General features: G+C 47.3%; 1 protein-coding gene across 1 annotated transcript in view; it reads left to right on the forward strand.

The window, feature by feature from the left end:
• The window catches only part of masp1 (MBL associated serine protease 1), an 83,806-nt gene that overhangs the window by 57,939 nt on the left and 11,002 nt on the right, over window positions 1–14,865 (forward strand). Inside the window, exons 8-10 of the mRNA XM_085989617.1 lie at window positions 5,749–5,827; window positions 8,556–8,693; window positions 11,167–11,241. Of these exons, the coding sequence (XP_085845743.1) occupies window positions 5,749–5,827; window positions 8,556–8,693; window positions 11,167–11,241 (292 nt within the window). The remainder of the gene's footprint in view (window positions 1–5,748; window positions 5,828–8,555; window positions 8,694–11,166; window positions 11,242–14,865) is intronic.

Raw genomic sequence — 14,865 nt, forward strand, 5'->3', positions numbered from 1 at the left:
AGAATTGCAAATGTAACACCATTGTTTAAAAAAGGGTGTAAAGATAAACCCAGCAACTACAGGCCAGTCAGTTTAACCTCAGTAGTGGGGAAGCTTTTAGAAACAGTAATCAGGGACAAAATTAACAGTCACTTGAACAAGTGTGGATTAATCAAGGAAAGCCAGCACGGATTTGTTGACGGCAAATCGTGTTTAACTAACTTGATTGAGTTCTTTGATGAGGTAACGGAGAGGGTTGATGAGGGTATTGCTGTTGACGTAGTGTACGTGGATTTCCAAAAGGTGTTCGACAAAGTGCCGCATAATAGGCTTGCCAACAAAGTTAAAGCCCATGGAATAAAAGGGACAGTGGCAGCATGGATACAAAATTGGCTAAGTGACAGGAAACAGCGAGTAATGGTGAACAGTTGTTTTTCGGACTGGAGGAAGGTATACAGTGGTGTTCCCCTGGGGTCGGTACTAGGGTCACTGCTTTTCTTGATATATATTAATGACTTGGATGTGGGTGTACAGGGCACAATTTCAAAATTTGCAGATGACACAAAGTTTGGAAGTATAGTGAACAGTGAGGAGGAGAGTGATAGACTTCAGGAAGACATAGACAGGCTGGTGAAATGGGTGGACACGTGGCAGATGAAATTTAATGCAGAAAATTGTGAAGTGATGCATTTTGGTAGGAAGAACGAGGAGAGGACATATAAACTAAAGGGTACAATCCTGAAGGGGGTGCACAAACAGAGAGATCTGTGGGTATATGTGCACAAATCATTGAAGGTGGAACGGCAGGTTGAGAAAGCAGTCAAAAAGGCTTTTGGGATTGTGGGCTTTATGAATAGAGGTATAGAGTACAAAAGTGTGGAAATTATGATGAACCGGTATAAAACACTGGTTCGGCCTTAATTGGAGTATTGTGTCCAATTCTGGGCACCACACTCTAGGAAGGATGTGAAGGCCTTAGAGAGGGTGCAGTAAAGATTTAAGAGAATGATTCCAGGAATGAGGGACTTCAGTTATGTTGATAGACTGGAGAAGCTGGGGTTGTTCTCTTTGGAGCAGAGAAGATTGAGAGGAGATTTGATAGAGGTGCTCAAAATCATGAGGGGTCTGGACAGAGTAGATAGAAACTATTCCCATTGGCAGAAGGGTCGAGAACCAGAGGACACAGATTTAAGGTGATTGGCAAAAGAACCAAAGGCGACATAAGAAAAAAAAAAATTTATGCAGCGAGTGGTTAAGATCTGGAATGCAATGCCTGAAGGGGTGGTGGAGGCAGATTCAATCACGGCTTTCAAAGGGAATTGGATAAGTACCTGAAGGAAAGAAATTTGCAGGGCTACGGGGAAAGGGCGGGGGAGTGGGACTAGCTGAGGTGCTCTTGCAGAAAGCCGGCACGGGCTCGACAGGCTGAATGGCCGCCTTCAATGCTGTAACCATTCTATAGTTCCATGATATATTTTGTTAGCGTGTTGTTTAGAGTATTTATGTTCTGGATGTGGGGAGAGTTCACACATTCTGGGTGTGTAACTAGAGTCTGTGCATTCTGAGTGTGTAACTAGAGTCTGTGCATTCTGGGTGTGTAACTAGAGTCTGTGCATTCTGAGTGTGTAACTAGAGTCTGTGCATTCTGAGTGTGTAACTAGAGTCTGTGCATTCTGAGTGTGTAACTAGAGTCTGTGCATTCTGGGTGTGTAACTAGAGTCTGTGCATTCTGAGTGTGTAACTAGAGTCTGTGCATTCTGAGTGTGTAACTAGAGTCTGTGCATTCTGAGTGTGTAACTAGAGTCTGTGCATTCTGAGTGTGTAACTAGGGTCTGCATTCTGGGTGTGTAACTAGAGTCTGTGCATTCTGGGTGTGTAACTAGAGTCTGTGCATTCTGGGTGTGTAACTAGAGTCTGTGCATTCTGGGTGTGTAACTAGAGTCTGTGCATTCTGGGTGGTAGGACAGGCTGTAGAGAGATTGTTCCTTTTAAGCTGAGCGAGGTGATCGACTTAAGTGGGTTTGTACTCACCTGTCCCTCGTTCTATTGTAACAGAAATGTGCCAATTGTAGCAAGTGACTCAATATTACTCGCTGTCCTGTATGGCAGGACCTCAAAGGGTGTAATCTCTGGATTACTCCCAGTGCCACGTGCTAGTAAGTATAGGAATGGGAGGATAGAGCAGATGAATGCGTGGCTAAAGAGTTGGTGTAGGGGGGAGGGTTTTACTTTCCTGGATCACTGGGCCTGCTTCTGGGAAAGGTGGGACTTGTACAAGTCGGACGGGTTGCACCTGAACCAGAGCGGGACAAATATCCTTGCGGGGAGGTTTGCTAGCACTGTCGGGGGGGGTTTAAACTAACTTGGCAGGGGGATGGGATACAGAGGGAAGCTGAAATAGGGGGGGATGTGCTGCCAATTATGGAGGAAAAAACAAGTCAGCTTGGTAGACAGGGCAAATATATAAGGGCAAGGCTGGATGGCATCTATTTTAATGCAAGGAGTCTTGCAAATAAGGTGGATGAACTGAAGGTGTTGATAAACACATGGGAGTATGATATTGTTGCTATCACGGAGACATGGTTGAGGGAGGGGCAAGACTGGCAGCTCAATATTCCGGGGTACAGAATCTTCAGGCGAGACAGAGGGGGAGGTATAAGAGGAGGGGGTGTCGCAATATTAATTAAGGAGTCAATTACTGCAGTAAGGAGGGATGATATATTAGCAGGGTCCTCTAATGAGGCCATATGGGTGGAGCTTAAAAACAAAAAGGGGGCAAGCACTTTGCTGGGAGTGTACTATAGGCCTCCAAACAGTCAGGGGGAAATAGAGGAACAGATATGTAGGCAAATCTCAGAGAAATGTGCAAATAATAGGGTAATAATAATGGGGGATTTCAACTTCCCCAATATTAACTGGGATAGTCAAAGTGTGAAAGGCTCAGAGGGTGTAGAATTCTTAAAGTGCATCCAGGAGAGCTTTTTGAGCCAGCATGTAGAAAGTCCTACAAGAGAGGGGGCGGTACTGGACCTAATTCTAGGGAATGTGGCCGGCCAAGTGGAAAAAGTGCTAGTAGGTGAGCGCTTTGGTGATAGTGACCATAATATGGTAAGATTTAAGGTGGTCATGGAAAAGGACAGGGATGGGCCGGAAATAAAGGTTCTAAATTGGGGGAAGGCCGATTTTAATAGGATAAGGCAGGATCTGGCCAAAATGGACTGGGATCAGCTACTTGTAGGAAAATCCGCATCGGAGCAATGGGAGGCTTTCAGAAGGGAGATTGAGATCATACAAGGGCAACATGTTCCCATAAATGTCAAGAGTGGTTCCAAAAACCACAGGGAACCGTGGATGTCAGGGGATATACGGGAATGGATTAGGAAAAAAAGGAGGGCTTTTGGTAGATACAAAAGGCTAAAGACGGAGGAAGCCCTAGAGGAGTACAAAAAGTGCAGGGGGATACTTAAAAAAGAAATTAGGAGATCAAGGAGGGGCCATGAAATAACACTGGCGAGCAAAATAAAGGAAAATCCGAAGATGTTTTATAAGTATATTAAGGGTAAAAGGATAACTAGGGAAAAAATAGGGCCCATTAGGGACAAAAGTGGCAATCTGTGTGTGGAGCCGGAAGATGTAGGAGGGGTTCTAAATGAATTTTTTGCATCTGTTTTCACTATGGAGAAGGACGATGTAGACATAGAAATAGGGCGGGGGGACTGTGATATGCTCGAACATATTAACATCGAGAGGGAGGAGGTATTGGCGGTTTTAGCTGGCCTAAAAATGGATAAATCCCCAGGCCCGGATGAAATGTACCCCAGGCTGCTGTGTGAGGCAAAGGAGGAGATTGCGGGGGCTCTAACACATATATTCAGGACCTCTCTGGCCACAGGGGATGTGCCAGAGGACTGGAGAACCGCTAATGTAGTACCATTATTCAAGAAGGGTAGTAGGGAAAAACCGGGGAACTACAGGCCAGTGAGCCTAACATCAGTGGTAGGAAAATTACTGGAAAAAATCCTGAGGGACAAAATTTGTCTCCACTTGGAGAGGCAAGGATTAATCAGGGATAGTCAACATGGCTTTGTCAAGGGAAGATCATGTCTGACTAATTTGATTGAATTTTTTGAGGGGGTGACTAGGTGTGTGGATGAGGGTAACGCAGTGGATGTGGTATACATGGATTTCAGTAAGGCCTTCGATAAAGTCCCGCACAGGAGACTGGTCAAGAAGGTAAGAGCCCATGGAATCCAGGGTGCCTTGGCACATTGGATACAAAACTGGCTTAGTGGCAGAAGGCAGAGGGTGATGGTCGAAGGTTGTTTTTGTGACTGGAAACCTGTGGCCAGTGGGGTACCACAGGGATCGGTGCTGGGTCCCTTGCTGTTTGTGGTCTACATTAATGACTTGGATATGAATGTAAAGGGTATGATCAGTAAATTCGCGGATGATACTAAAATTGGTAGGGTGGTAAATAGCGAGGAGGGTAGCCTCAGTCTGCAGAACGATATAGATGGGTTGGTCAGATGGGCGGAACAGTGGCAAATGGAATTTAACCCGGAAAAGTGCGAGGTGATGCACTTTGGGGGGTCTAACAAGGCAAGGGAATACACAATGAAGGGAAAGACCCTAGGCAAGACGGAGGGTCAGAGGGATCTGGGTGTGCAGGTACACAGATCCCTGAAGGCGGCGGAACAGGTGGATAAGGTGGTAAAAAAGGCATATGGGATACTTGCCTTCATTAGCCGAGGCATAGAATATAAGAGCAAGGAGGTTATGATGGAGCTGTATAAAACACTGGTTAGGCCACAGCTGGAATACTGTGTGCAGTTCTGGTCGCCACACTACAGGAAAGATGTGATCGCGTTAGAGAGGGTGCAGAGGAGGTTCACCAGGATGTTACCAGGGCTGGAGCGCTTCAGCTATGAAGAGAGACTGGGCAGATTGGGTTTGTTTTCCTTGGAGCAGAGGAGGCTGAGGGGGGACATGATTGAGGTGTACAAAATTGTGAGGGGCATAGATAGGATGGATGCTGAGGAGCTTTTCCCCTTAGTAGAGGGGTCAATAACTAGGGGGCATAGATTCAAGGTAAAGGGCGGGAGGTTTAGAGGGGATTTGAGAAAGAACTTTTTCACCCAGAGGGTGGTTGGAGTCTGGAACTCACTGCCTGAAAGGGTTGTGGAGGCAGAAACCCTCACAACATTTAAGAAGCATTTGGATGAGCATTTGAAATGCCATAGCATACAAGGCTACGGGCCAAATGCTGGAATATGGGATTAGATTAGACAGGGCTTGATGGCCGGCATGGACACGATGGGCCGAAGGGCCTCTATCCGTGCTGTATTACTCTATGACTCTATGACTCTATGTGGAATAAAGCATTCCCGACTTGGTCTTAACTCGTTCTGTCCTGAAGAGATTAGAGGAGTCTCACGTGTGTAAGATATGGTGATCTGGTCCAGGTCCTATTCCTGGGTCCTGCTGCCTCACGGATAGACATGGGTGGTGGTGTCAACTACCATAAAAAGTAGGTGTTTCGACCCGTTACACTGGATCTGACACCACTGATCCCCTAGTGCCGAACTGTAACTCGGTTACTTGTAGCGATAAAGCGACTGCCCCAGAGGATTGACTAGCTCAGCACTGACAAGAGATGGAAGCTGATTCTCCCTGGTACCCAGTGCATTAGGAATGCATTTCATCAACAGGGATATATTGAAAGCTTGACCCTGCTGCCATTGTTTAACGTAACGTTGGGTGGTTTTTCAGGGCGGTGATGAGGTGGAAGCCTATCAGATCGAATGCCAGAAATCCGGAATGTGGAGTAGCAGCATTCCCACCTGTAAAGGTGAGAAATGAGCACATGGGCGTTACCATAAACACCTTAAAACAGGACTTCCAAATATGAAGCAATGGCAATCCTTTCATGTTCTACCAAGGGATGTTCTGACATTTTTAGGGCAGTTAGAGTTTTAGAATCATAGAATCATTACAGCACAGTAGGAGGCCATTTGGCCTGTCTAGCCCATGCAAGAGCACTTCAGCTAGTCCCACTCCCCCGCCCTTTCCCCATGGCCCTGCAATTTTTTTTCCTTCAGGTACTTATCCAACTCCCTTTTGAAAGCCGTGATTGAATCTGCCTCCACCATCCTTTCAGGCAGTGCATTCCAGATCCTGACCACTCGCTGCGTAAAAACGTTTTTCCTCATGTCGCCTTTGGTTCTTCTGCCAATCACCTTAAATCTGTGTCCTCTGGTTCTTGACCCTTCTGCCAATGGATACAGTTTCCCGCTATCTACTCTGTCCAGACCCCTCATGATTTTGAACACCTCTATCAAATCTCTTCTCAATTTTCTCTGCTCTAAGGAGAACAACCCCAGCTTCTCCAGCCTATCCACGTAACTGAAGTCCCTGATCCCTTGGACCATTCTTGTAAATCTTTTCTGCACCCTCTCTAAAGCCTTCACATCCTTCCTAAAGTGCAGTGCCCAGAATTGGACACAATAATCCAGTTGTGGCCGAAACAATGTTTTATAAAGGTTCATCATAACTTCCTTGCTTTTGTACTCTATGCCTCTATTTATGAAGCCCAGGATCCTGTAAGCTTTTTTAACTGCTTTCTCAACCTGCCCTGCCACCTTCAATGATTTGTGCACATATACCCCCAGGTCTCTCTGTTCATGTACCCCCTTTAGGGTTGTACCCTTTAGTTTATATTGTCTCTCTCGTTCTTCCTACCAAAATGTATCACTTCGCACTTTTCTGCATTAAACTTCATCTGCCACGTGTCCGCCCATCCCACCAGCCTGTCTATGTCCTCTTGAAGTCTATCCCTATCCTCCTCACTGTTCACTATACTTCCAAGTTTTGTGTCATCTGCAAATTTTGAAATTGTGCCCTGTACACCCAAGTCCAAGTCATTAATATATATCAAGAAAAGCAGTGGTCCTAGAACCGACCCCTGGGGAAAACCACTGTCTACCTTCCTCCAGTCCGAAAAACAACCGTTCACCACTACTTTCTGTTTCCTGTCACTTAGCCAATTTCATATCCATGCTGCCATTGTCCCTTTTATTCCATGGGTTTCAACTTTGCTGGCAAGCCTATTATGTGGCACTTTATCAGATGCCTTTCTGAAGTCCATGTACACCACATCAACCGCATTTCCCTTATCAACCCTTTCTGTTACCTCATCAAAAAGTTCAATCAAGTTAGTTAAATACGACTTGACTTTAACAAATCCATGCTGGTTTCCCTTAATTAATCCACACTTGTCCAAGTGACTGTTAATTTTATGCTGGATTAACGTTTCTAGTTAACAGTAATGGTGATCATGAAACTACCGGATTGTCAGAAAAACCCAACTGGTTCACTAATGTCCTTTAGGGAAGGAAATCTGCTGTACTTACCCGGTCTGGCCAATATGTGACTCCAGACCCACAGTAATGTGGTTGACTCTTAACTGCCCTCTGAAATGGCCGAGCAAGCCACTCAGTTGTACCAAACCACTACGACAAAGTCAACACTGTGGGAGCACCTTCGCCACACGGACTTCAGTGGTTCAAGAAGGCGGCTCACCACCACCTTCTCAAGGGCAACCAGGGATGGGCAATAAATGCTGGCCTAGCCAGCGACGCCCACATCCCATGAACAAATTTTTTTTTTTTTTAAGGAGGAAAGAGAGGCAGAGCTTAGGGCCTCGGCAACAGAAGGCACGGCCACCAATGGTTGAGTGATTATAATCAGGGATGCTCAAGAGGGCAGAATTAGAGGAGCGCAGATATCGCTGGGTGTTGTGGGGTTGGAGGAGATTAGAGATAGGGAGGGACAAGGCCATGGAGGGATTTGAAAACCAGAATGAGAATTTTAAAATTGAGGTGTTGCTTAACCAGGAGCCAATGTAGGTCAGGAAATTAAAGGTGCATGCAACAAGGGTAATTGAGTAATCATGGGGGACTTTAATTTTCCTATAGGCTTGGCAAACTAAATTTGCAGTAATAGTGTGGAGGATGAGTTCATGGAATGTATTCAAGATAGTTTTCTAGAGCAGTATGTCGAGGAACAATCTAGGGAACAGGCTATTTTAGATTTGATATTGTGCAATGAGACAGGGTTAATTTATAATCTTGTCGTAAAGGAGCCTCCGGGAAAGAGTGATCATAATATGATAGAATTTTCCATTGAGTTTGAGAGTGATTTAATTAAATCCGAATCCAGGAGGCCCCGCACAGCAAACTTTAAAGATACCACGCAACAAATTTAAAGAGAGGGGGTGAGGGAGATTGAGTGGGAGGAGGGTGTACAAGGGACAGGGTGCGGGAAATGGGCGCAGGCAGAGCGGGTGGGAGGAGTTGGTGGGGAAGTGGGTGCAGGGAGAGTGGGTGTGGGGGATGGGGTGGGAAGTGGGTGTGTGGGAGTGGGTGCAGATGAGTGGGGGTGCGGTGGGGGGAGGTTGGAAGGACAGTCCATGCGGTAATCAAAGAGCTGAATGTTATGTCAATAAGAGTAAGTAACGGGGCGCTGTGATTATTTGAGGTGTAGCGCGTGTATTTATTGCAGTATTTCTATATTTTCAGTTATAGACTGTGGGACACCGCGAAACCTGGATGACGGATTAGTCACATACCACACAAAAGACAACCTCACGCTGTTTGGGAGTCAGATTGAATATTCGTGCCAGGCCTTATTTTATCGGATGGAGTCAGATCTGAACCGTGAGTGGCTCAGCTTTCTGTCAAATGGAACACAACAGGGGGCGTTTTAACTCTTGGACCCGCCGGGTGCAGAGTGCGGGGGGACGGGCCCTGATAGAGCTTGGGAAACCCAGAGGAAGTCTAAAGTTTTATCTCCACAGCAGGTATGTGATGTCTCTGACTGGTTACCCGCCCAGATGTTGGCCTGATGGACAGGCTTGGCTTCCAGTCGGGTGGGGAACGCGGCAGAAGAGGTCGCAGGACCAGTTGGTCTGAGCCCCGACCCCGGGGTGGAGGCTGGTGCCTGACCCTGGGGGAGGGGGTGGTTTGTAAGGGGGGGCGCTGATGGTGGGCTAGCTTGGGGGGCCGGGGAGAAGCACTCCTGCTTCCCCCGGCCCCCCTTCTCTTTATAAAGCGCTGGTTAGGCCACAACTGGAGTATTGCGTCCAGTTCTGGTCACCACACTTTAGGAAGGATGTGAAGGCCCTTGAGAGGGTGCAGAGGAGATTTACCAGAATGGTTCCGGGGATGGGGGATCTTAGCTACAAGGACAGGTTGGAGAAGCTGGATTTGTTTTCATTAGAGCAAAGGAGGTTGAGGGGTGATTTGATAGAAGTGTACAAGATTATGACGGCTTTGGATAGGCTAGACGGGGAAAGGCTGTTCTCACTAGTTGATGGTACAAGGACTAGGGGACACAGATTTAAGGTTTTGGGCAAGAGATACAGGGGGGATGTGAGGGAAAACTTTTTTACGCAGCGAGTGGTGATGACCTGCAGAGCAGGCTCGAGGGGCCGAATGGCCTACTCCTGCTCCTATCTTCTATGACCTGGAACTCGCTGCCGACAGAAGTGGTGGAAGCGGAGACATTCAATGTTTTCAAGGGGAGACTGGATAGGCACTTGAGGGAAATAAACTTGCAGGGCTACAGGGATAGAGCGGGGGAATGGGACTGACTGGATTGTTCTACAGAGAGCTGGCATGGACTCGATGGGCCGAATGGCCTCCTTCTGTGCCGTTATGACTCTATGACGAGCATTGCTCTCCGAGGTTGTCCTTGCTGCAGTTACCGGGATTCCCGAGGCCCCGGGATCCCTGGCCGGCTACAGTTAAACCTGCAAAACAGGGTAAATCCGAGGCTCCCAGCCTCATTATCATATTAAAGTGCCAACCCACCTCCTGGGAGCGGGTTGGCTGCCCCCCCACCCCCCCACCCCCGTCCCAACTCCTTAAAACCGGAAGTGGGCGGGTTGGGGCCAGGATTCAGATTTTTAACACTTTTTTCTCCCACCCAACCCCAACCCACCTGTTTTTTTGGGGTTAAAATTCTCCCCAATGTCAATGATTTCATATTGGAATGGCGTGGCTGTGCATTAACCCAACATGCAGGGCAGAGGATTGTGTGAGCAGGAGAGTGGGATTAGACTGGGTGGGATATTAAAGGGTGCGGGGAGAGAGCAGGAGAGTGGGATTAGACTGGGTGGGATATTAAAGGGTGCGGGGAGTGAGGGGGAGAGTGGGATTAGACTGTGGGGGATATTAAAGGGTGTGGGGAGAGAGCAGGAGAGTGGGATTAGACTGGGTGGGATATTAAAGGGTGCGGGGAGTGAGAGGGAGAGTGGGATTAGACTGGGTGGGATATTAAAGGGTGCGGGGAGTGAGGGGGAGAGTAGGATTAGACTGGGTGGGATATTAAAGGGTGCGGGGAGTGAGAGGGAGAGTGGGATTAGACTGGGTGGGATATTAAAGGGTACGGGGAGTGAGGGAGAGAGTGGGATTAGACTGGGTGGGATATTAAAGGGTACGGGGAGTGAGGGGGAGAGTGGGATTAGACTGGGTGGGATATTAAAGGGTGCGGGGAGTGAGGGGGAGAGTAGGATTAGACTGGGTGGGATATTAAAGGGTACGGGGAGTGAGGGAGAGAGTGGGATTAGACTGGGTGGGATATTAAAGGGTGCGGGGAGTGAGAGGGAGAGTGGTATTATACTGGGTGGAATATTAAAGGGTACGGGGAGTGAGGGGAGAGTGGGATTAGACTGGCTGGGGAGTCTAGAACCAGGGGCCAGAGCCTCAGGATAAAGGTTAGGCCATTCAGGACCGAGATGAGGAGAAATTTCTTCACAGAGGGTGGTGAACCTTTGGAATTCTCTACCCCAGAGGGCTGTGGAGGCTCAGTCATTGGGTTTATTCAAAACAGAAGTCGATAGATTTCTAACTAGTAAGGGCATCAAGGGACATGGCGATAGGGCCAGTGAATGGAGTTGAGGCAGAAGATCAGCCATGATCTTATTGAATGGCGGAGCAGGCTCAAGGGGCCAAGTGGCCTACTCCTGCTCCTATTTCTTATGTTCTTATGTAAATGTGATTCAGTAAATTGGGTTGTCTATAAATGCGAAGATTTGGCCTTTCAATCAGAACAGTATTTCTATACATCCCGTTCTTGCACCACTTTCTACTTTCTTCCTGTTAACTGGATCGATCTGTTCTTTGCCAGGTACGTACACCTGTATGGAGAATGGGTTCTGGGTCAACGATGAGCTCGGGACAGATCTCCCCACTTGTCAGCCAGGTAAGGCCTGATGATGGGAACGCAGATTTTGGCGCTGGGTATTTTCCTAGTCTGGGCTCGCTCTCTGTCGCTGCTCTAAGCATTGCCCATAGGCTGCATTGTGACAGGGTAATGGTGAACTGACAATGTGTGAAATATTCAACATTGTATGAGTCTCAAGTACAGCCCCCGATCAATCAATTACTGGACTCGGGACAGGAATCCACAAGGATCTGAATAAAGCAATTGGAATCCCCACTTGTAAAATAATATAAAATCTTCACACTCAGGAGTCGAGCAGGCTGTTAAAAAGCACATGCGATCCTTGGTTTTATAAACTGAGGCATAAAGTACAAAAGCAAGGAAGTTATGGTAAATCACTGATTAGACGCTAGGTGGTTCCTGCTCCTGATCACTGTCCAGTGACACCGGGGTTAGAGAGAGGGGAAATCAGCCCGGGTTCCTGCTCCTGATCATTGTCCAATGACCCCGGGGTTAGAGAGAGGGGAAATCAGCCAGGGTTCCTGCTCCTGATCACTGTCCAGTGACAGATGCTGGAAAGTGTGTGTGTGGGTCTGGGTGTCAGGTGAGAGCTGTGATGCCGCGATGGGTGAACAGTTTCAAAGACTCCATTCCACTATGTAGCATAGCCACTTGGGTGCAGTACCAGAAACTGTTTGCCAGAATGAGTCAGAAGAGGATGTTCACTGGAACAATGAACTCTCACCCTTGGAGCAAGGGCACATCAGCCCATAGCTGCTGCTCTGAGGCAGAGTGTTGGCCCCTCAATACAGCAGCATGTAGCCACCCAGCGCTCCTCCGCACCCAGCGCTCCTCCGCACCCAGCGCTCCTCCGCACCCTGCCCTACACGCCCACTTGGGAATTCCTTAGGGCAGTATCGGGGAAGGGGGGCGGTGGGCGTAGTGGGGAAGGAGGGTGGTGGGAGGTAGGGGGGAAGGGGGGCGGTGGGCGTAGTGGGGAAGGGGGCGGTGGGAGGTAGGGGGGCAGTGGGAGGTAGTGGGGAAGGGGGGCAGTGGGAGGTAGTGGGGAAGGGGGCGGTGGGAGGTAGTGGGGAAGGGGGCGGTGGGAGGTAGTGGGGAAGGGGGGCGGTGGGGAAGGGGGGCGGTGGGGAAGGGGGGCGGTGGGAGGTAGTGGGGAAGGGGGCGGTGGGAGGTAGTGGGGAAGGGGGGCGGTGGGAAGGGGGGGCGGTGGGAGGTAGTGGGGAAGGGGGGGCGGTGGGAGGTAGTGGGGAAGGGGGGGCGGTGGGAGGTAGTGGGGAAGGGGGGCGGTGGGAGGTAGTGGGGAAGGAGGGTGGTGGGAAGGGGGTTGGTGGGAGGTAGTGGGGAAGGGGGGCGGTGGGAGGTAGTGGGGAAGGGGGGCGGTGGGAGGTAGTGGGGAAGGGGGCGGTGGGAGGTAGTGGGGAAGGGGGGCGGTAGGGAAGGGGGCATCTTGCTTAATCTGTCAATGTCCTTTTGCAACTTCTGATCCCATCTGAACTACTTCTTATCCCTCATAACTTGGTGTCATCTGCAAACTTTGATATACAACTCTCCATTCCTTCATCCAAGTCATTATAAATATGGCCTGAGATCAGTGTCCTGGTGAATCGAATAACTAGGGCAGTAGACAGGGCTTTAAACTAATGAAGGGGGGTGGGAGGGTTCAGGAAAGGGTAAATTCAAAAGCAGTAAGAGAAATGTCAAGGCTGTAGAGCAGAGTAGTGATCTGGGTAAAGATAAGCAGAGTGGGTCAGGAAGGGACAGAGAGAGAAACAAAGGTAATAGGGCATCAGTGACTAAGGTGACATCGGGGAAAAATAGAAAAAGCTAAAGGCACTATATCTGAATGCGTGAAACATTTGCAACAAAATGAATCAATTAATAACTGAGACAGAAATAAATGGGTTTGATCTAATAGCCATTACAGCGACGTGGTTGCAGTGACCAAGGTTAGGAACTAAATATTCTAGGATACTTGACTTTTAGAAGAGACAGACAGAATGGAAAAGGAAGAGGAGTAGCCCTGATAATAAAAGATGGGATAAAGACAGTACAGAGAAAGGATCTTAGCTCTGAAAATCAAGATGTAGAATCACTTTGGGTAGAGCTAAGAAACAGCAAGGGGCAGAAAACAGTGGTGGGAATAGTTCATAGGCCCCCAAACAGTAGTTGTAGTGTCGGGCAGAGTATAAATCAGGGAATTAAAGGTACATGCAACAGGGATAATAGAGTAATCATGGGGGACTTTAATCTTCATAAGGCTAAAGGGATCAAGGGGTATGGGGAGAAAGCAGGGACCGGGTACTGAATTTGGATGATCAGCCATGATCGCATTGAATGGCGGAGCAGGCTCGAGGGGCTGAATGGCCTACTCCTGCTCCTATCTTCTATGTTTCCATGTTTCATATAGACTAGGCAAACTAAATTTGCAGAAATAGTTCAGGGAATGTATTCAAGATAGTTTTCTAGGTCAGTATGTCGAGGAACCAACTGGGGAACAGGCTATTTTAGATCTAGAATTGTGCAATGAGACAGCGTTAATTAATAACCTTGTAGTAAAGGGGTCTCCAGGGAAAAGTGATCATAATATGATAGAATTTTAGGTTGAGTTTGAGAGTGATTTAGTTAAGACCGAAAATGTCTTAAATCTGAACAAAGCAAACTATGTAGGTATGAGAGATGAGTTGGCTAAGGTAGATTGGGAAACTAAATTGAAATATATGACAATAGATAAGAAATGGCAAACATTTAAAGAAATAATTCATAATTCACAACGAATATACATTCCCTTAAGGAATAAAAACCCCACAGGAAAAATGGTCCAACCATGGCTAACCAGAGAAGTTAAAGATAGTATTAGATTAAAGAAAGAGGCTTATGATGTTGCCAGAAAGAGTAGTAAGCCTGAGGATTTGGAGGATTTTAGAATTCAGCAAAAGATGACCAAGAAATTGATATAGAAAAAATAGAATATGAGAATAAACTAGCAAGATACATAAAAACAGATTGTAAAAGCTTCTATAGGTATGTAAAAAGGAAGAGATTAGTGAAAGTAAACATTGGTCCTTTACAGGCAGAGACGGGAGAAATTATAATGGAGAAAAAGGAAATGGCAGAGACATTAAACAAATACTTTGTATCTGTCTTCATGAAAGAAGACACAAAAAACATTCCAGAAATAGTGTGAAACCAAGGGTCTAGTGAGAATGAGGAACTCAAAGAAATTAGTATTAGTAAAGAAATAGTACTGGAAAAATTAATGGGACTAAAAGTCGACAAATCCCCTGGACCTGATGGCCGACATCCTAGGGTTTTAAAAGAGGTGGCTATAGAGATAGTGGATGCATTGGTTTTGATCTTCCAAAATTTCCTAGATTCTAGAACAGCCCCAGCGGATTGGAAGGTAGAAAATGTAACCCCGCTATTCAAGAAAGGAGGGAGAGAGAAAACAGGGAAATATAGACCAGTTAGCCTGACATCACTAGTAGGGAAAATGCTAAAATCTATTAGGGATGTGGTAACAGTGCACTTAGAAAATCAGAATATGATTGGGCAGAGTCAACACGGATTTATGAAAGGGAAATCGTGTTTGACGAATCTTAGAGTTTTTTGAGGTTGTAACTAGCAGGACAGATAAGGCGGAAC

The sequence above is a fragment of the Somniosus microcephalus genome, chromosome 6, assembly GCF_052327205.1.
Source record: "Somniosus microcephalus isolate GS21.2 chromosome 6, FLI_Smic_1.0, whole genome shotgun sequence".
Lineage (NCBI taxonomy): Eukaryota > Metazoa > Chordata > Chondrichthyes > Squaliformes > Somniosidae > Somniosus > Somniosus microcephalus.